Source organism: Homalodisca vitripennis, chromosome 1, assembly GCF_021130785.1.
Source record: "Homalodisca vitripennis isolate AUS2020 chromosome 1, UT_GWSS_2.1, whole genome shotgun sequence".
In the NCBI taxonomy this organism is placed as follows: domain Eukaryota; kingdom Metazoa; phylum Arthropoda; class Insecta; order Hemiptera; family Cicadellidae; genus Homalodisca; species Homalodisca vitripennis.
The window spans coordinates 12,494,183-12,516,443 of record NC_060207.1 but is presented as its reverse complement, the minus strand read 5'-3'; the positions used below and the strand labels follow the sequence as shown (position 1 = coordinate 12,516,443).

The 22,261-nt window shown below is 35.3% G+C and overlaps 1 protein-coding gene across 2 annotated transcripts in view; it reads right to left on the bottom strand.

Annotated features, from left to right (window-relative positions):
• LOC124357276 (thyrotroph embryonic factor) overlaps positions 1 to 22,261 on the bottom strand; it is a 299,371-nt gene that overhangs the window by 105,736 nt on the left and 171,374 nt on the right. Inside the window, exons 1-2 of one of the 2 annotated variants that reach the window (XM_046808925.1) lie at positions 11,840 to 11,997; positions 9,084 to 9,530 (exon numbers count right to left, since the gene is read on the bottom strand). The exons of the other annotated variant lie outside the window; for it this stretch is intronic. Coding sequence (XP_046664881.1) covers positions 9,084 to 9,264 — 181 coding nt within the window. The 5' untranslated portion in view covers positions 9,265 to 9,530; positions 11,840 to 11,997. Of the gene's footprint in view, positions 1 to 9,083; positions 9,531 to 11,839; positions 11,998 to 22,261 lie in introns of those variants that run through there. 2 annotated transcript variants of the gene reach the window in all.

The window sequence follows — 22,261 nt, the reverse complement described above, 5'->3', positions numbered from 1 at the left end:
TGCGACCACCCATGATGGAGAGATGACAGGAGATAAACAGTCATCCCTTGGACCTCATCAGTGAGGGGCCGTAAACTTAGCCGCACATGTTAGAAGTAAATCAGCTCAGCAAATAAACAAAACACTTAAATAAACTAATTTTTAAAACAGGAGCTACTCCTAACTTGTACAGTACGGCTCAAGAGTCTTTACGCCACTCTGCCGGAAAGGCCAAACGCCTTCAAATGGTTAGTCGCCTCTGCAGCCAATAAACCACACACACACTATATAAAACACACACATGAGCCGGGAAGATATAGGTATTGAACCGGCTCAGTTTGAACATTTGATTTGACTTGGCTACGTGGTGAGTTATTAAAAATATTGTTATGGTAACTCTAGCTATTATTTTATATGGTAAAGAGATAGTGATCTGTTGTTTTCACCATTGTTTTGTGCTCTTCAATACAAAGGGTTACTTAAGAAAGGTTTATATTTAAGATTTTTGAGTTGACCCCAAAATTCTGTATTTTTGGGGGACAAAAACAATTTTCAAAATCACGATTAAAACTTCCTCTCAACATTGCACCACTGCCCAAAGGACATTTCCTTATATACACTTCAGAACAAAGTAGAGAAAGGAATCCTGACATTTTATTCACCCTGTATAAAGTATTGGCAGAAATGTATTTTCGTAGTGTTTCTGTTTCTGTAAGGAAAGAGTGTGCGAGTGGAAAAGCAGTTGAGTAGCAGACAAGACAAAGAAATCAAATAGATTGTTAAAAAATTCACATATATTAGTTTTGTCATGACATAAAATGGAACGAAATCTCTAAATAGCGCTATAAAACCCTATTTTAACATTGAATTCTGAAGTTTTCAGTGTCCCGAAAACTTTCTTCGGGAAACCTTGTCATTATAAAAAACCGGGACAATCCTGATTTTCCGGGAAATTTGCACACCCTAGGCATATTCCATGTTTGTACGATCTCACAAAAGCAGTTGCATGTTGATGGCTGCCGCGGTCAGTCTAATGTTTTACGGATATAATATGGATATCGTGATGGTTAAGTGATTGAGCCCATGTTTATGAGACAAGCGTCCACACTCCACATCCATCCCACAGGACTATTACAACCCTCCCCATCCACCCCATGAAGTAGCTACTTGTAACAATAACTCCGCTTTGACTAACAAATCCAGCCCTGTTGGGCTAGGTAAACAACACCCAATCCACTTATGTTGCACTTTGTGTAAACGAGCACTTAAGTTTTACATTTAAGGGTTTATTTTGCAATGCGGGATGTGTTGGAGAGTAGCATGGGTTTGTAAGAAGCATTTAATGTATTGGCTGAGCGATACCGAAGCCTACCATTTGAGGAGTTGGAAAAAAATTAATTTCTGTCTGTTCGTTGCAATCTATCTCAAGAACAAACTTACCCATGGGTTTCATGGGTTTGGCTGAGCGTTAGCGAATATATTTACATTGTTCTGGGTAACGATGATAGAAATAAGAAAAAACGGAGAATAGAAATTTTTTAAACAAACTAATTAAATTGTAGACTCTTGGAGCAATTGGCAAATTCTTTAAAAATTACTAAATGTTAATAAAAACACTACTTTTTCCAAATTGTTTATTTTTTATTTTTTGGACGAGGCCTTTCGAAACCAAAGGTTTCATCTTCAGGCAACTCCACAAATAATTATTATTATATTATTATTATTAAATCATAGGAAATTTTAACATTGATTTAATGACGCAAGTAGCCTGATGAAAAGAACTGTCACTCAATGGGCTGAGCATTTTAACGTCTGATTGTTTGGCTTTCGATATCTTGAGAATATACAAACCTATTGGTTTTAAATTTTGCACGGAGATTCTTTTCTATGTAAGTAACGTCTAGTTCGATGATGGTCCGTGGCACTTCGTGAGATTTGGCTGAGCGTTAGCGAACTTCTTTACATTATTCTTATGGGTAACCAAGGTAGAAACAATAAAATCGCGGAATATATAAATTTGAAAATAAAATGAGTATAGTCATGACGTTTTAATTAGAAATATTAACAAATAAACCTACTGAAATGACTATAAATTTCGAATTTCGCGTGCAACTTCACTGAAGCTTGTTAAGCGAAATGAGTTGTGGCATAATTAAATAGGAATATCTCGCGCTTGTTTCGGTTCGTAATTAATTCATAAGGCATTTGACTTAATTACGAACTAAACAGCGTAATTAAAACTAATTAATAAAGGACATCTTGTGTTTTTTTGGTCATTAGTATGAGGTCTACTATTGCGACGGTAAAAATTAGCATTAGTTTGATACGTCAGGTTCCAAATTAGCACACTTGATATTTTATCTTGCTATAACGACTTAATTGACATCATGTGAGTGAAGTCTGACCTTCAACGTTGTTCTGAAACAATTAACTACTATATTTTGAAAATACAAACATTCTTGTCTGATAACCCTGTATAAATAGCGTACTGGATACATTGGTCCGTATTTGTTAAATAAAACCTTATTATCCCATCATAAAACATCACTCTACAGAAATATCAAGTAAAGTAATAAGATTATTATGTACAATTTATTTCCAACAGCAAAACAACCTCAGACAATTTTTCTGATACTTTAGTGGTAACTAATTTTGATGTTATACACACTACCTAATAAATTAGAACGTTCCAAAGTATACAATAGTCCCATTAAGAAAATGAAATCAACATCCATTACCTTGGATTCTGACACAACCTTGGATTTTTTCTTGCTTAAAAATCCAAGCACAAAACGTCAGCGACTCTACATCATCAAGTATCGTGGACTTGGTGGAAGTTTTACCGAACATAAGTAAAGGTGCCACAAAGAAATAAAATTTGAAGGGCCCTGAGAAAAATTACAAGGTTGTAAAGATTTTTAATTTTATAAAATTGAGGTATACATTTCAATTTACAAATACAGTTCAACAGATTTATTCTAAAGATAAGCAAATGTACTGTACACTTTGCTGAAGTGAAGAGTCACAAATGCCAAGGGGAGTTCATCTTAGATTTCCAATTTTGGTATTTGGTTCAGCATCGTAGAGACACTCAATAGTTCTGTAGTATGCTTAGATGTAGAGCTTTGATGGACTAGATGCATTCAAAGTGGACACACAAAGAGGTAGGGAATACTTAGGAGCTTAAGAATGCGTAGACGGTTCTTCATTCACCTTCTCTTACGGCGTTAGAACGCATATTCTGCCAAAGAGAGAGGATGTATCTGAGATAACTTCGTTATCCTCTGGGGTATTGACAGATTATCCATTCTACAGACTATGCAAAATGTGAGTCAAAACTATAAATCACTTCATTTTTTACTGTCCTGTGTAAGCTACAGATCGTTTTGCCATATTTGGCACTTTGGATGAGAATTTTAAGTTATCAGAAGCCCTTTCCAGCTTTTTTGGAACTGCTGAAACTGTAAATTGGTAATGCTTCATGTTCTGGGGTGTGAGATGGGATCTTGATTATGACAATAGGACATCCCTTAGAGGTAGAAAGAACCTAACTCTTCTTATAAACCTCAATAGATAAAAAGATAAAACATTATCATAAAACACTTGCAATTGGCACCTAACCTACAAAAACTTGTATCGTGTTACATGTAAGAGTCTTGCGATAAGTAGAAGTGGGGTCGCCGAATTTATTAAATAAAGGTTGAATACACTAAAACGTTTCTTTATTATAGTAAAGATACATTACCGACATTACACTTGTCACATAATTTTAATTCCAATGGTAATATTAATATTAATCTCATGTCGCGATTATTGCTATCAATATTAAATTCGAATACGCTGAGTGCAACATTTGAGAATAACTAATTATCGCTTAAAATACATAAAACAAGATATTATTGTAATCAATTATGAGCGAAAATATAAGAAATTCAACATTATAAATTGATACGATGATATTATTTGTGCAGCCGTCGATCAGCAATGCACTTGGGGGTTTACATTGAATGTTACAGAATTTATTTTATGCGTATGCGAATTGAATAAGATCATATTATCATTGTTTAAATCAACGGCAGTCTAAATATCTATCAGACAGTCTTGAATATTAAACTTTAAGACATGTTTTGAAGGTTCCGCCAACATTGGTGTAGGTACATAATTGGTTCATTTTTTATTAACAAATTAAAGCCATAATTATATCCAATTAGCTTGAATATAAATTCAGGCTATAAAGCTGTATTTATAAGAACTATAATTCTGAAGATATTGTTTAAAGCATGTCGATTCAGAAATCAGACACTTTCATGAATTGCACTTGAGTATTAACCAAGCGGATGTGGAAGTAGATAAAAGAACAGTTGAGAGCAGAAAGTTACATAAGATTGATTCTCGGTACGCTTTACTTGTTTATGAATATACTTAATAGAACATATAAAGACAAAAATATTAATTTTTTAAACCCCGGAGTTCTTTTATAGACACCCTGTATTGAGAGTGTCAAGGATGACAATATTATTTAAACATATAATACGAACTCGAGTACCTAAACACTTCATGTTTCCAGAATGATTATGTAAGTTTACTTTTATAACTTTATTCCCGTCCTCACAGATCTAAAGGCGGGAAGCGTTGAAAAATAGCCCAAATTCAAATAATGTCTGTGACAATTACACGCTTTATCATAGTCAAAGAATGTCTTATTTTACCAGGCGAAGTTAGGGCTAAGTAGCCCTCTCTAACACATAACCTGGGGACCAACGGCTTAAAGGTGACCCGAATCACTCCCGATGGCCAGACAGGCGGACCGCTTGCAAGGACTGGATCGCTCAGCGGTCACCCATCCAAGCAGCAGCCACGCTCGACGTTGCTTGACTCGGTTATCTTGCGATAACCAACGTAACCGCTGCACTGTGCCACTAGCAATATTAGCACAATACAGCACTAGTCAATATTGTACTTTATCGGCTCTTCCCCTTATTCTGCTTGATAATTTTCTCGCACAGCCCAGTAGCACATAAATAAAATGGGGAGAATAAGGTTGCATTTAAAAAAAAGGTCCGACAGGAAAATAATTACAGGTTTTCTACGCGTTCACTGATATAAAATAAATGTATATAGAAACAAGGAAATACAGAATAAGTTCGATTTTCAATTACTTTCAATAGAGAAATCGTAGTTGTTTCAAAATATATGTAAAACAGACACGTTTTGAAAAACGTTTGTCAGCTAAAATGGAGGCTATTTTCAGACAGTCTAATTATGTTTTTGATAGGGTGTGACAAACAAACAATTAACATAAATTATTTCAATCTACCAGTTAAGGTTTGGTTTTCTTTGCATAAACGGGATAAATATAAATTATTGATCTAATGTGTACGTACAATTTCGAAGTTTGGAAATGTTAATTTCAAAATGTCAGTCGATTCGAATGAATGAAAGCGAAAGTTTACAAATGACGCCTTGCTACATGTGCTGCGAGCAGGTCACGTGGCGTGGGGTGTCAGCAAGGGTTGTTTACTGACAGGAATCATTTGTGAAACCTGGTGTCGGAGGTGTTAACGCCGATATTTATATAAACATTGCTATATAGCGACCATTGTTCACGTTTATCTATCGCAGGAAGTACGGGAGGTTAGAATAATAACTAATATAAATTACGACGAATATTTGTTGTCAGTAAGTTAAATGTGTCGCATAAGACTTATATAGTATGTAACGGATAAGAAACTTGACTTCATATTATGCTTATACTTCATGTGCGCTTTAAAACCGATGGGGAACATTAAAGGTCATTGAAACTTTCCGCCCACACCACGTGACATGATTCTGCCAATACCGATTTAATCCCTCCCCACCACTACCACACTTCCACCCTCTTATATTTATTTTTTAGCTAGAACGCTTTATTTTATCCTAAAGATGTCACAATTTGTCATATATATGTAACTGCTATTAGTAGAGTTATGGTCCACTTGTCGAAAAAAGAAGCGCATCTCCGTGCAGATCCTGGAGCATGTTTCTATGGAATACCCTTCTCAGCTATGATATATTATATTTCAAACATCCCTCACCGATATTACTCAAAATAAAGTTAGTCTTTTAACCAATGCGTTGAAACAGACGCAGTGTTTCCAAGCAAAGTTTCTTGTAATAGCCCGTGTATCTTAGGGTATGAATTATTGAAAATTACAACTTACCTTGAACCTTTTGGATGACAATCCCTGCCAATAACGGTAAATGCTATGTAAGCCCTGCTTGAGACTTGGAACATAGCCCTGGCTGTTCGCATCCAAATTGAGCTAAGGAGCACTCGTCTGGTGACCGCATAACGACCACGGTCAATTGAGGCTTAGAAAACAGCTCTGCTTGAGTGCATCCAAATAGAGTAAGGGAAGCAGGCGTCTGGTGACAGCATAACCACCAAGACTACTTGAGGCTTGGAAACACAACTCTGGTTGTACGCATCCAAATAGAGCGAGGGAAACAGGCGTCTGGTGACAGCATGACCACCAAGACCACTTGAGGCTTGGAACATAGCCCTGGCTGTATACGCATCCAAATAGAGCGAGGGAAACAGACTTCTGGTGACAGCATAACGACCACGGACCTAATTGAGGCTTGGAACACAACCCTGCGTGAGTGCATCCAAATAGAGCGAGGGAACAGAGGTCTGGTGACAGCATGACAACCAAGACCACTTGAGGCTTGGAACACAGCCCTGGTTGTACGCATCCAAACAGAAGCGAGGGAAACAGACTTCTGGTGACAGCATGACCACCAAGACCACTTGAGGCTTGGAACACAACCCTGGCTGTAAGCATCCAAACAGATCGAGGGAACGTCGTGTAACAGCACGAACACCGCAACCACTTTATGCTCGGAACTGCAACCTGTTACTCTACCCGGAATGAGTGAAGCATGAAACTAGTTACGCGACCTTGAATGACTGCAAGACATTCAATGTACAAGTACAGTCGGTGGATCATACTGTAATGCACTTTGTGATGTTTATAAACATCAATTTTTAATATACTTCAATTTTTCGTTTTAATTCTCAATCCAACGAGTTATTAGATAGTAAATTTATTATGATTTATTAATTATATGATATTAGGATTTATTAATTCCAATTTAATATGAATCAAACTAGGAGATTTCAATTATTAGCGTAGTAAGAAAACTAATCTAATTATAGGACGATCAATTGAAGTTCAATGAGATGAATCTGTGCTGCTCGTTTAGTAATCCGATGACATCATATATCTGCTTTTAATCCATTCGTTTACGTCATTGAGAAAGAGCAGGAGATGAAGAGTAATATAGCCTTTTTTACTTTGTAAAATACAACTATAAATCATCTTAGCAACACACACACCATAGCAATTTTACTTTTATTACTATTTTACTTGATACGAAATTTACTTCTAGTTGATTGTATCACAAGTCTCCTCCAAATGCTATTAAAACATGTTTATTCACCGCGAGATCTAAATCTATAACACCAGGAAATTAATATACCTTTTATAATTATAGTTTTGGTTCTCAAGTATGTACCTGCAAGAACACCCGATTGTATAAGGGTGCCTTTAACGTTGGAAAAGGGCTTCTAGAGAGTTAAATTTATATTTTTAAATACCTGATTCCCAACTATTAAACTAGAGCACTCTTTAGGGTAGGCAAATAAAAGAATCATCCATTTTTTTAATATCACTAACTACAGTGAAGGCACAACACCTCTTCGGCCAGAATCAGTAATCTATCCAGTTACAGCAAGAGCACGATGACTTCTTATACAGGAAACAAGCTGAATACTTAGCTACGTTATCAATGATGATCTTGCCCTGAGGCAGTGGCTAACCAGTGGAGGCCACTTCATGAAGAAATGCTCTTAGACTTGTCTTATAATTGGTTTCTAGTGCAACAGACCTGAATACAAGGTTTCGTCATCTATGATGATCATGCCTTGGCCACTGGAGGCCATTTCATGAATAATTGCTCTTAGACTTTGTTTCTCATTGGTTTCTGACGCATCAAATCTGAATCTTCGTCACCCATGATGATCTTGCCTTAGCAACTAGAGGCTATTTCATAGATAATTGTTCTTAGACTTTGCTTCTGATTAGTTTCTGACGCATCAAATCTGAATCTCCGTCACCCATGATGATCTTGTCTTAGCAACTAGAGGCTATTTCATAGATAATTGTTCTTAGACTTTGCTTCTGTTTAGTTTCTGACGCAACGGACCTCAATACAAGGTTTCGTCGTCTATGATGATCTTGTCTTAGCCACTGGAGACCATTTCGTGAGGATTTGATCTTAGGCATAATTTTTAATTGGTTTCTGACGTAACAAGTATGAATCTTCGTCATCCATGATGATCTTACCTTAGCACTAGAGGCTATTTCATAGATAATTGTTCTTAGACTTTGCTTCTGTTTAGTTTCTGACGCAACGGACCTGAATACAAGGTTTCGCCGTCTATGATGATTTTGTCTTAGCCACTGGAAGCCATTTCATGAGGAATTGCTCTTAGATGTTGGGCATTTAAATTCTGGCATTTAAATATTATTTGCCTATGATGGCCTAATAATAGCTATACGCCAAGTTTTTAAAGCAATAAAATACTTAGGGACTCCAACTGGTTTGCCATGATCTACTCATATTTGAATAAAATTACACAAAATTACTCAATGATTGTCTGACTAACAGAAATTGTTCCCATATAAATAAAATTGAAACTATCTTTCGGGTCATGTTTCATTAAAAGGCAATGAGAGACTCTACCGACCACTAATTAAACCCACAAACTAAATAAATTAAATTTGTAATTATCCAAAGACATGAAATAGTGTAACTTTTGGAGAATCTAAAGTATCGGATTCGCACCACTATCCACAAATGTGGCCGAGATTCTGTCGGTTGGATTCCGATTCGAGACTCCATCTGTATTTGTACACATCAGATTGAACGTAGCATTTGAAATTTGTGGACACTATGGAACAATGCATTCGCCACCTCCAAAAACACAGCAGGTATTCGTAACAGAATGTATTGATTAAAAAGTAGTTTTATATTAAATTGCTGCTAAAGAGGGTTCCTACCTGCACTGTTGGCAAAGAGGTACCGCTTGGGCGGAGGTGGGACCGGCTGCTGGGAGTGCTGATGGTGCTGTTGCAGCTCGTAGCCCTTGTGCTGAGCCCACTGCTGCTGCTGGTGCCAGGGGTAGGCTACTTGCTGCTGCTGACCCATGAACCGGAAGCCCTGGTAGTTGTCCGAGCCCATGCCCGTATACCGAGGCCAAATAAGACCGGAAATGCTGAAGCTTGAGAAGTAACGGTTTGTCTATAGTCACTGCACTTGGGAAGGTGTCGGAGATTAACGATTTAAGAATCGCACACAGTCCTGCTCACGGAATGGTTCTTTGATGACTCGGTTGGTATGGAAGTCACACAGGATGATGATATTGAGAGGGAAAAGGACTCGAATCATCACTACTAGGGACTGATCACGACGGGCGTTGTGCTGCTTCTCGGCTTTTCCCGCTGATTCTTTACCAAACAAAACATCAACTATAGTCACTTTACTCTACTTCCTTTCGTCTATTAATTAAAAATTTATATTTATACCCCAGGTACTCTTCTTTAGAATTCCAAAGGAGTATATCAACTACAAAAAGTTACGTAACTATTTACCGAATAATTAAAACAAACCTATGAAATAAACTTATTGTGTTTTATTATCAACTACACTAATTGATCTTCGAGTTACGATAAAAGGGATTTGCTCCCAATTAGCTGACTACAATACTGACTACTAAACACTGATTAACGGCTACCCCAACAAAAATTGAAAATGTTAAACTTTATAACTGAAATTAAATTCATAAACAAATTTGAAATTGGGAGACCTATTATGGAGGCATAATTAGAAGTATGCTCTATTAATTCCGTGAATGACGTAGTCCGTTACCAATCCAAGGCGATGAGTAATGCAGTAATAAGGTGAGCAAAAAACGAGTTAGCTGCGCGTGAAAACTAATTGAAGCAAAAACTTTTACAAAATTCCAAAAACGTCACGAAATTAAACAAACGTTAAGGGCCTTGATCATCCTTGTCAGAACTTAACAAATGTGATTTATATAAACTCTGGTCAATCATTAACGTCTGTTTTCTTATGCTGAAAAGCTTTAATTTTGATAGTACATTTAATTTAAAATACCGCTGTCCCTACGATGAACATCAGCTGCAATGCTCCATTCATTTAAAGTGCTAGAAAGATTTGCTCTATTTACATGAACACCGAAACATAATGACGTCTTTTATCAAAGACCCACTCATCTACCAAAGTTCAGTCCGGTTTGATATAATAACAAATTGTTTGCTAGAATAAAATTAGTCTAGATGAGTCAATTAGAATGTTTTGATAAGGAATCAACTAGATTTTATTCTACAGCTGAATACAGCGCTATAGTAACAGAATTTCTAAAAGGTTTCTGTAACATTTCTCGGACTTTTCAAAAACTTTAAACTACAATAAAAGTTGGTTTAAAATTAATTTTTCCCACATTTTAAGTGTAATAGTTCGATAACTGTTTGATAAGCTATGTGTATTATTGTATCAGTTATTGTGACAAAGGCGCAACTTTTTTTAGTTATATGTAACAATGATATAACAGTGCATTGGGTCTTAAAAACACATGACACTTAAGAAAACAGTGCAGCTTACTTAGTGTTTAAACCCTATTGGCACTCGATATGCTCTAAGGTTTAATTGATCAATTACCAATTATTTAAACGTCATTATATGAGACCGATTACATTAAATTAATTATAATCGAGCTACTGATGAATCTCTTATTGTTATAGAAACGTAAAGTTAAAATTAAAATTATGAAATGTTTAGCTAATTAAAAAAAAATCGATAGCTAACAAGTATGAAACGATGCGATGGAGCCTATACGAGCTTTACGTAAAACTAAATACAGTACTTCAGATACCTGTAGACGATGTTTGTTTACTAACAGAATTTTGCTTCGGCTCACCAGTGGCCTATAATTTAAATAAATTACTGATGGCAATGATTCTTCTACCATCTCAAGCCGTGCAGAAATCGTATTGATTGCGTAAGCCATCAATTAGAGTACTAAAGTAGATTAAAACACGGTAATTTTGGTCAAATGATTGGCATGAGTAATAACGAGCACGCGAAGCGACACGTGCTACAGCGCTCGTTAGTTGTACTTGTACGATAGCCGCGGCCATGGTGTGAGTAAGCGCGCTGATATATCGTACGTAAAGTACGAATACAATAATGTGAAGCTCATTGTCAACTTGTGAGGAATCATAAATGATCAGGGAATACCATTCTAAAATGTATTTTAATTAAGTATTATTGTTAGGAGCTGGTAAATAATTACGAAACTGGGTATAACCTCAAGGTAAACTATTTTTTTAGGTTATGTTATTCGGTTAGGTTATTATATATTGTACCCTAACGAAATTTGAAATTGGATATTGTCATCCACCGTACAGTAGATTTGTAATGCCATGACACTGTGTTGGAAACCAAAACCGAGTAATGAAACATAATTAATAAAATTATGAGTCGTGCTTTAAAATTTTAGGAGCCCTATTTATTTATTTTAGTTGTAAATATCGAATAGGGCAGGGTTTTAAATTAAACACACTTAGGTTAGCTTACTATAATTATTGTTAGAGCTATATTACGTACGAGGTTTTATTTATTGTTTTGCCCAAAGTATCGTTACTTTTTCGAAACCTCCCCACTCACTATTTTGACGAATTTGGATAAATTTTACAAATTCGGTGGTTTACAACATTGGCGACACAAAACTTACAAATAGCGTCGTCGGTACGGAACCGTATCGAAGGGCAGCTGACGAACGACGAAGAGAGTACAGGAGAGAAGCGAGAGCCACCGCACGCAACACTGTGCCACAATCAACTGAGCCGGTCGCCTTGTGAGCCACGTGCCCACGTTCAGCGACAACGTGACCCTTCCTCGCTATTCAGATTATCTCTGACACACCGCTCCACTACCGCTCCACTGCCGCTCTTACCTCCTGTAACCGCCCCAAAACAACAACCCTCAGAAATGACCCGGCCGCCACGGTTCTTTCCTCTGACTAGTCGAGCTGGGCCACTGTGAGGGACTCTCTCGCTCTCCAGGCCTACCACTAGTGATAGTGATAGTTGGCCACACTAATTAGCGCGCAGGTGAGGGACAACGTGCTGCAGCCCGAGTCACATGTTTATCGTTACGGGACTCACAAAAAATTTCCGTTTTCTCCCGGTAACATTTTGCCGGACTCGGCGGCGGTACACGCGATTTATGGAATTTTACCGTCCAATTGTCACTCTCCTATTCTGTCTGTGTGCGCGGGATAAACAAGATAAAGTACACAGCCATTGTCCTGGTAGCTTCCATCCATTGTCTGTCACCGTTCTGAGAATGTACTGTGTAACACTCGACAGCTGAAAAAGTGGAAAATGGTCTTTAAAATACTACTGACAAGTAGTAAATACTTCAAAACAATGATACTTATCTATCAGTTCTTGGAACGATCATTATTATTTAAAAAACAATTTCTCCGTACTGTCATATTTTATGGAACTTTGACAGTAAATATTATGCAAAATTTGGTGTTTATGATTATTTGTGTTTATTATAAGCAGCCTAACAACGCGGAAAAGTAAGTACGTATTTTTCACGTGATTCTTTACATTAAGGATAATTTTTCCTCGCAAGCACGACCTGACAACGTTCTTTCATAACTAATAGTTCTACTAAACCTCTTTTCAATGGAATATCTGTCAATGCCCCATAACCACCCAAGTTAAAAACAACACGATCTATCCTCTTACATTATGAAACGATTTACTTTAAGGGTTACCATGTTAAACAGTATATCATATTTTTGACCCTTATTATCACTTCATTGGAATAATTTCCATTAAAAAATACGGTATGTTTTTAAATCAGTTGTAACCGTACAAACGAAAATGTTTATTGCAGCATCTGGCTACACTAAAACCATCTCTGTACGTACGTAATCATTCTATATTAAAATTGTACGTCTTAAATTACCTTTAATTGAGATATTGATTTTTGAAAACACCATATTTGTTATGTGTCACGCTGTTTTTAATCCTGAAAAAATTATTTTATTGCCGAAATAGTTACTAATATTTTTGTGATATTTATTATAAAAATAAGTTTGTCATATTTTGCTACGATGTCTTGTGAACACTTTACACACATAGTCAATTAGCATACTACTGTACATTATTAAGAGAATTACCTATTTATAATTGATAAAAATTATGTTTCCCAATTCGGTTAAATCCAATAGAGACAGTTTAATTTAAAAGATATACTCGTAGTATAATAGTTCAGCATACGTGACTAATTTTATATTTTTGCATTAAAATTATTACACAATAGACTACGTATTTATTATTAAAATAACAATGTTCAGTAGATGGCCGTTGGTAATGAATTCTTATATTCAATAAATCATGTTTTGGTTTTAGTTACAGTAGAAACGAACAAAAAAATATGTCTAATGTTGTTCTGTGGTATTCCTTAGGAAATGCAAGAACATTTGTGCCAGTGGTGTGGCACCACTGATTTTATACTTATTTGCTTATGTGAAAGAACAACCGTATTATTAAAAATCGTGTGGAAAGAAACATGATGTTTTATACTTGCTGTCCGTATGTAATGAAATGGCTTTGTTCTTCCTGTAATTTTGTGTTTGTTTACATGTGACATTTTATTTATGAGTAGTATTACAATTTATTGTTTTATCACGTTTATGTTTATCAATTCTTGTTTTAAATTTTCCAGCTGGAAAAGACAGCAGATGCTAGATCTCGAAACGTCGGTTGTGTTTGTTGGTGAAAACAGCTACGATAAAGTTATTATTATATTAATTACATTTCAATCTTCATTAAGGAAAAGTTGGAAATACAAACTTGTTAGTGCAATTACTACAAAAGTGGTAGTTGTATGCAAAACTTATAACAAGCAGCAGATAGTAAAGCTTGTTATACCTCCACAAAATATTATGTGGCAATGAGGAAAGCTTATCTGGATAAATGACATAGAGTAAGCAAGCTACGTGTCTGGCTTCCGATACATTTTCTAAAATGTATTAAATATGTTGTTTTGGACAGTGTGTGATTTCTTTCTGAACGGCGAAATATAAAACAACTTTACTCGTAAGGAAATGTATAAGTGGGTTACATTTAGAATTATGAACATCTAACCCGTGGCTTCGCACGCAATTTTGCAGGTTTTGCACCTGTATGAGCACTTCTGGTTCGAGTGAATTTCCGACGCTAATTTTGAGTTTTCTTGATGCCGCAATCAAAACTATGGCCGTTGTAATTTACTTCATTCTTAGTATATTTAGTTCCATAGTTGAATTTATTTTGTTTCCCGATCAAGAAAATATGTAACACAGGTCAGAGAAGCTTCCTTCTGTAAAAAGAGAACTTAAAAGGGGTTTATATCAGTCTTTAAATTTATAGTAAAAGTTTTTTTTATATTTTAGAACATTTGGAGCTGGAATTGGTAGATTAGTTCAAAAGAACAGTCTAGCAAAATTTCATCTTGTCGTCTGCTTCAAAGAGAGTCCGGAGTCAAATTGTGACCTTTTTAGGACATTTTTTAATGTATATTAGTACTTAAAAAGTTAAAAATTACGGTTACTTATTAGAAAATTTACTCACTATAAATATAAACAAATTGAATATAATAAACAATGTTTACAAAGAACAGTTGATTACTTTTGAAAGGCTCATTCAATTAATATTATACAACTTTAGAGACCAAGATGGGATTTTTCGTTACTTTAAAGATTAGTGGGGCGTAGCCCGGAGGGATTTTCGAAATAAGAATAGCTCTATATTCATCCAATCATACCATCGATTGAGTAGTTCTCGCGTTAAAACAAAACAAACAAACAAAGGCAGTTTCACATTTAATATTATAAGGACTAACTAAATCGCACGGCTGATATGGTAAATTGTGGCGAGAAATAATGACGCTGATAACACAATAGATTTTGCTATAAAATTTTGGGCCGTTGCTATTCCTGTACAATCCAATAAATCGAACCAATTGAATAGTAAAATTTACACCTGATCTCATAAATACACGACTAAATATTACTTATTATTCAAAAATCAATCTACCATTGATTGGGATACACGTTTGTTGAATGGTAGTAATATAGGAAAATATTATCAATGACTCTACGAGGTTTTTTCCACTGATACAGTAATCGTAGTATTTTTGTGTTCATTATAAACAAATGCAAACCGGATTCCTTTGATATTACTTAAAGGTCCACGGAAATATTAATAATACTTTAGTAATATTTTTTCATTTATGCAGTATTTACTTATCGTGGAAATATTTTATCATTTTAGTTGTACCTAAGGGGAGTTCTGCATACTATAATTTTCGATTGACATCACCACAGTTGCATTTAATCAAGCAGGAGGACATCACTGAACGAAGGAAGTATCGACACATCTGTAAGTCTCGATTGGATTGCGAGATCCATGTCTATTCAATGTAAATCATTCCGGAGAGAGAAATTTCTTCTAGTAGCAATCACCGGTTCTGGGAATGTATAAGGAGATCTTAGCGCCCAGAAAAGATATACAGTGTCACGCGTTTTGGAGCAAAGAACTTCTTCAGGGCCTAGTGCTCAGGGACGGGGAGGGTTCTGTTGAGATGAATTCTTCCATAACTAAAATCGGGGATGGTTCTGTTGTGATGAATTCTCCCATAACTAAAATCGGGGACTGTACCGTTGTGGTGGATTCTCCCATAACTAAAATCGGGGATGGTTCTGTTGTGATGAATTCTCCCATAACTAAAATCGGGGATTGTACTGTTGTGATGGATTCTCCCATAACTAAAATCGGGGATTGTACTGTACTGTTGTGATGGATTCCCCCATAACTAAAATCGGGGATTGTACTGTTGTGATGGATTTTCCCAAAACTAGAATCGGGGATGGTACTGTTGTGATGGATTCTCCCATAACTAAAATCTGAGATGGTACTATTTTGATTGATTCTCCCATAACTAAAATCTATTTCGTATATACTGATATTTATGATCCGGTAAATGTTCCTGATGGTCTTCCAACTGGCATTCTCGAACATTCTGTGCAGGAAGAAGGTGATTATTCCTTCCAATATATATTACTGACGTAAAGAATATTGTATTCCTGGTAAGAATTAAAGATGTCCTCTAGAAGCTTAGCAATTTCCAGGGCTAGTTCAGGGAAACAGGGTGATTTGCAGTGTTGTTCACGTCCACGTAAGAGCTACTTTGTGGAAGTCACAAATCCAGGATTGGTGCAGGAAGACGGGGCTTGATGTTAATGTGACGGCCTTTACTAATACCTGTAATCTGGTCCTGATGCAATATATTGTCCATCCTGACCTCAGAGAATTTGACCTCAGAGAATTTCAGGAACTATATTCAATTACACGCTCCCAACAATATTATAACCTATTTGTAAATTACTAAACAAAAAATCAATGAGACCTAACTAAAATTCAGTGCATAATCATATTTACATACAAGTGCCACGAGCGATGCCTTGGGTTACAACTAGCCTCACGTAGTAGGCTACGATATCGGCTTTCAATAAACTACAAAATCACATAATCACAATTTGTCAAAAAGTCTCGGACTTTTCATGTCTGCAAGCAGTGTATATAATAAAATTCTTTACTGTTTAATGTATAAGATTATTCCCGAACCGAAAAATAGTTTAAATTACATTGAAATTGAAATTAGGAGGTAAGTTTTTAACACTAACTGGTATAGGTGTAATAATATTTTACTGCAAGAAGATGGAAAGTATTCTAAATGTACATCTTACTAAGTTAAAGACTTAACATTGATATGCCATGAACACTATGTTGTTACTTCAATTTTAAAGTTGCGAATCTCTCTATTATGTAAAAATGGATAGGGTGGAAATTTTAAAATGCCGTCATGACCAAAATGCAACACAAGGAATTTCTGGATCTCTTTAACTAAAAGATACAAAACTTTTCAAAATAGTGTTTATATAATATAGCAGGAAAGAAATTTAGAGTAACCAAAGTGCGAGTAACAGGTCGAATCGACCATCCGAATAGTCGAACATACAACGGTTAATCAAGATTAATCAATGTTATATTAGACGTTTTGCATTTAAACTTATCCACAATATTATAAAATACAGTTCAATTACTCCAATAGATCTAAGACTTCCAGCTCAAATTGTGGAATATCTCATTAATATATGATTTACTGATAAGGTTGTACTCTCGCTATCTTTAATAGTTCACTAGCGATTCAAAGGCAGATTGAAACGTTTTACTTTCTTTCGATATCACTCATATTTTGGTTTCTCCACTACACAAATTTTCCTTCAAAGACCCCGGAAAAACTTATCGATTAAAAGAGGTAGAGTGTTTCTTCACCTTTCCATTGATTAATTTTTTACAGTAAAACTGTCCAAAACAACTCGAAAATTGTTATTCTTTGCCACGGGATTCTAGCCTAGAGAGGTTTAAAGAAGGAGGTAGAGGAAGGCTACATAACGTTTACTAATAAAATCTTCTGTCGGTTTGAGTGACTAAGAAGTAAGGTTAGCAAGACAGCGGAGGTTGATCTGTCTATTAACTCATTCACAAAAAGATATGAAGCAAGATACGGCGCCCTAGATCACGTGGCTCTTAACAGGCTTCTCGGGAGTTAATGTAAAATTGAAAGACTGTAGCTAAATTCGTTCTCAAGATAACCCGAAGAAAGACATACAAAGAAGAGAATATTTTTGAACCCTTGGAATGATAGGCTTCGCTAACGCTCAGCCAAAAAGGGCAAGCGGATATATCCGAGGTTATGTTGTCAATGGGCACAATAACCTGACAACAACTAGAGCGACGATGACCGCGACTGAAAGTCAGACTGCCATGTAAGGCGATGACCGTTGCTACCGACGTTCATGTATTATGGAGTAAACACTGATAGAGACTGATGCCCATGAGAGACGCGGGGAGCGGTGTGTTGGTCCACGTGACACGTCCGTGGGGGTGGGGAGGAGGATCCGGGGGTATTTGACCCCCCTTCCATATCAAAATATGCGCTTAAATATCACTTTACTATATGTTCTTTAATGGAAAGTATATAAAACTTTAGCTTATGGTTGGACTGAAACAAGTAGAGAAAATCATGAAAACACGGGTTATAAACCATTTGTGTGTTTCGTTTAACAGTCTCAAATTATGTTACAGAATAACTCTAATTTTTCAAGGCCATTGCGTATTGGCTGAGCGTTAGCGAAGCCTATTACACAAGAAGTGGGAAAATGTTCATTCAGTACGACTGTCTGCATGATATTTCGAGACAAACTGAACTTTTTGATTATCATTCAATATAAAGCCAAACTTTAAATATAAAAAATTTTAATTTTTAAAAGTGTTATTGGTAGATGTAATGAAAGCCATACCTTGTTATTTGGATTTTTAGGTTTTACGAGTTTGCTATCCTATAATATCGTAAAATTGATCTAGTTTTACAAAATGAGAAATGTATTCAACAGTGACAACTATAACATCACAGTAATTCTATGGTAACCTTCGATAAAAAAGTAGGCTAAAATTTTTAACACGGTATCAGTAAAAAGGCTGTGAAACTGTACAATTTGACTTTTAAAACCACCCAGTATATAAAAAGCGAAAGATATTAAAACTTTTTTCAAAATGAACAGTTAAATAACGTTTAAATGAGGTACGGCTTAAAGACATATTTCCAGAATAACCCCTACCGAAGTGCCAGTTTGGGGTATGTTTGGGTGTCAAAATTACTTTCTGGATTCTATGGGGTTTATGTTAAATCGAAGAAGGCAGGTTCTCGGTTCAGCCGCTATCACATCGCGGACGGGAGGTCTGCCTCACTCTGTATTATGACTCCTTGAAAATCAGGGATTGCTAATTTAGCGTTTAGCACACTTTCATGCGTGGAAGTATCCCCTAGGGGTCACGTTTGAGCTCTCTGGTGCGGGGGGAGGTGCGGGGGGAGGGGGTGCATATTCCAGCACCTCCACTGACACATAATGCATGTAAAAAACGTTGCACAGTTTCAAAGCTATTGGATTATATTCATCATCATAATCATAAATTCATTTGCTATAACCTCCAACCAAATGCTATAACCTACAAAAAGCTCCAACCTAAACTGCACAATGCTAAACTGGTATTTCCGTCGGTTGTATTCTTCTAAGGGTGTGAATTATTAAGAAGACAATTCTAGAATCACTATCTCAAGAAAATCAAGTTTTAGATTTAATAAATTGTTGATATAAATGAATAAAGTTGTACCGTTATGATTATGATGGTATTGTACAACATATTCTTCAATAGACAAAAGGTTCCTCGCAATTCAAACTCAGTTGGAGAGCAAAACAGGAGCCGAGAGCAAATTTGCACTGTATAAGCGCAAAGTTTGGATTTATTGAATTCGATTCCTGAATATTTTCCAAATGAATAAATTGAGCGTCAGTCGCGTTGATTTTGGTGGAGTTCGAAATAGGAGGGTATCAACACGGTAATACAATCATTTTTCTTAGACTATATGTTTTCTTGCTTGATACACTAAAAACCGACTGTCAGACATAAATAATAGTTACAACATTGTCAGGCTACCAGATAAAGATACTGAAAGGTTCTGTTTGTGGCCACCAAACACTAATTTAACATTTATTTACATATTTGACAATTGAATTTAAATATGTCAAGATAAGAAAAATATTATCTGAGGAAACAATTATCATTAATATTAAAACCTAATAGCGCAACCGATGATCGATTCTTTATATAGCTCCTTCTTTAGGCGGCTGTGGACGTACGTTTTTCACAGGGGAAAACTTTTTTCGCGTCACGGAACGTCACGCATCAAGTATATTCGCTCTGTAGCCACTAGGGGCGAGGGATCGTGGCCATTTTGATGTCAGTGCGTATCTCCGTTCCGTGCAGTTGATATCCAGCCGTGATAGTAAGAGGTTACTGTCGCTCCTTGTTGAAGTGACTACTTCTTTTGGCTGGTCATCGATGTATGTTAAAAGGATTTAAAATAAATTTATGAGATGTTTTCTAGCTAACAAAATCATAGCGTAATTTAATCCTGGAAGAAAATTATCCCGTTATAAAAAGTAGTCACTTCTGTCGGTCGGTCCCGGGACTGCCTATTATGTTTTAGATATTTCTCTTTCGATTTGAAGAAAAAACCAAGCCGTGTAATTAATTATACAATGCAAATTAACTCTCGACTACTGAACTATAATTATATTCGTATTTATGTTTTTCATAAACATCCTTCTTTTAATCACCTTCTTTTAATATTCATATATTTGTACAGAAAGTAGTTTTACATTTAAGAATCCTTGGATAGTACTCATAGCTATTTTATATTTAGCCCACTTGTTCTACACTTTTAAATCAATATTATATTTTCCCATTAAATTGTTTTTAATTTAAATATTTTTACGGTAACCGAGTATAAACCAACAAATTATTAAAAAAAATTGAAAAATTAACTTTATTTGTGAATAATCGCTTATAATGACAGTTTTGGTTGCGAAATAACAACAGGTCACACAACATTGCGATTGCGATAAGGCGGGAATCCCCAGAGGGTGTTGCTACTCTGGGTTCACACGTTATATGCTAATGTGATAATGAGATTCTATAGCTTACTTCTGTAAACTATCAGCCCATCGCGGGAATCTTGCTCTTGTTGACTTGTCCTTGATTAATGATGAGGTTACATTTTAATATCCTCGTAATTATTCTGCAAAGTATTTTTTGTATTTAGGTATTTCAAAATATCCGAGAAGGAGAATTAATGTTGTATACTTTTTTATATCATTTGTATGGTAAAAGTGTATTACACCGGCTAATTGATTGTATTTGTTATTGATAATTCAGGATATCCTTCAATTCAAAGATTATGAGTCATAATTAAAAAGAACATGATGTATGGACTACATCACCCATGGAAAATCCATAAATACTTACTTTCCAGGATTATAGAAGATTAATACTGTCATAAAACACCACATTCTACCAGCAGCATTTTTAAAAAGAAATTTATTTTATAATCCACCTCTTAAAAGACTGATAATTTGTACAGTGAATCTGTAAGATCTAAAATGTCCTTAGAGAGGAAGACCAAAGTTTAAGCAAACCCTTTGTGTTTAAACCTTGTTGTAAACGCTGCAAAACTTTTAGTTTACACATAAAAAATGTGTAAAAACAAACATTTCTTTAAGAAGAAAGTAACTTCGAATGAATAAAAAGTAGGAATACAAACCTTAAAATTCATCGGCCCAAAATCAGATTAAATCAAATTTCGGCCCATACATTGGAGCATATAAAATTCAATGGATGTATAACCTTAGAATGCATTTATCATATTCAAAATCTATATAGACTAAAATAAAACAAGTAGATGTATCTCACCTGAGGATTCTAGAAACTACATATCCTTTGGATAAAATCTAAGATGTTGATAATTATACATTGCAGATACTTGATTATTGGATTTTAATTAATCACTAATAAAAAACCCAAAAACCAAAATGAAATGAAATAACTGGAGTGTTTGGTTTTTTAAATTAATGAATAAATTAATAATTATATTTAGCTGGATTTTATATTTCAAATTTTTCTTCTTCAATTTACCTATTACACGGAATAAAAAGTGTACTAAAATATTTGAGTAAATACAATTTGCCATCTATAATGTAAAAATATTTAAATTCTGATTCCAAATTAAATTAATTAGTATGTTATCACATACTAATTTGTGTCTACTATTATATTTTTTAAATCGTATTGTTTGAAAATAGCATTTAGTTATACACAGAAATGTTCTTCTGATTCTAATTGAGGATATAAACAGATCAATACGATAACCATGTTAGATTGAAAATTGAACAGATGAATGTGTAGGACAAAAAAGATGTTACAAAATCTGGCACCAAATGAAATGGAAATAAATTCAGCGATAGTTTTGTATTCCTAAATTACTTATATTATTTGATGACCTTATTTTGGAGAAACTACAATTGGAAAATAATTGCACAAATAATTGATTTCTTACTCGAGTCTTCTAACAAGGCTTTATTACTTTACTACATTCCTACAAACGTAATCACACATGTTGTTAATTATAAACA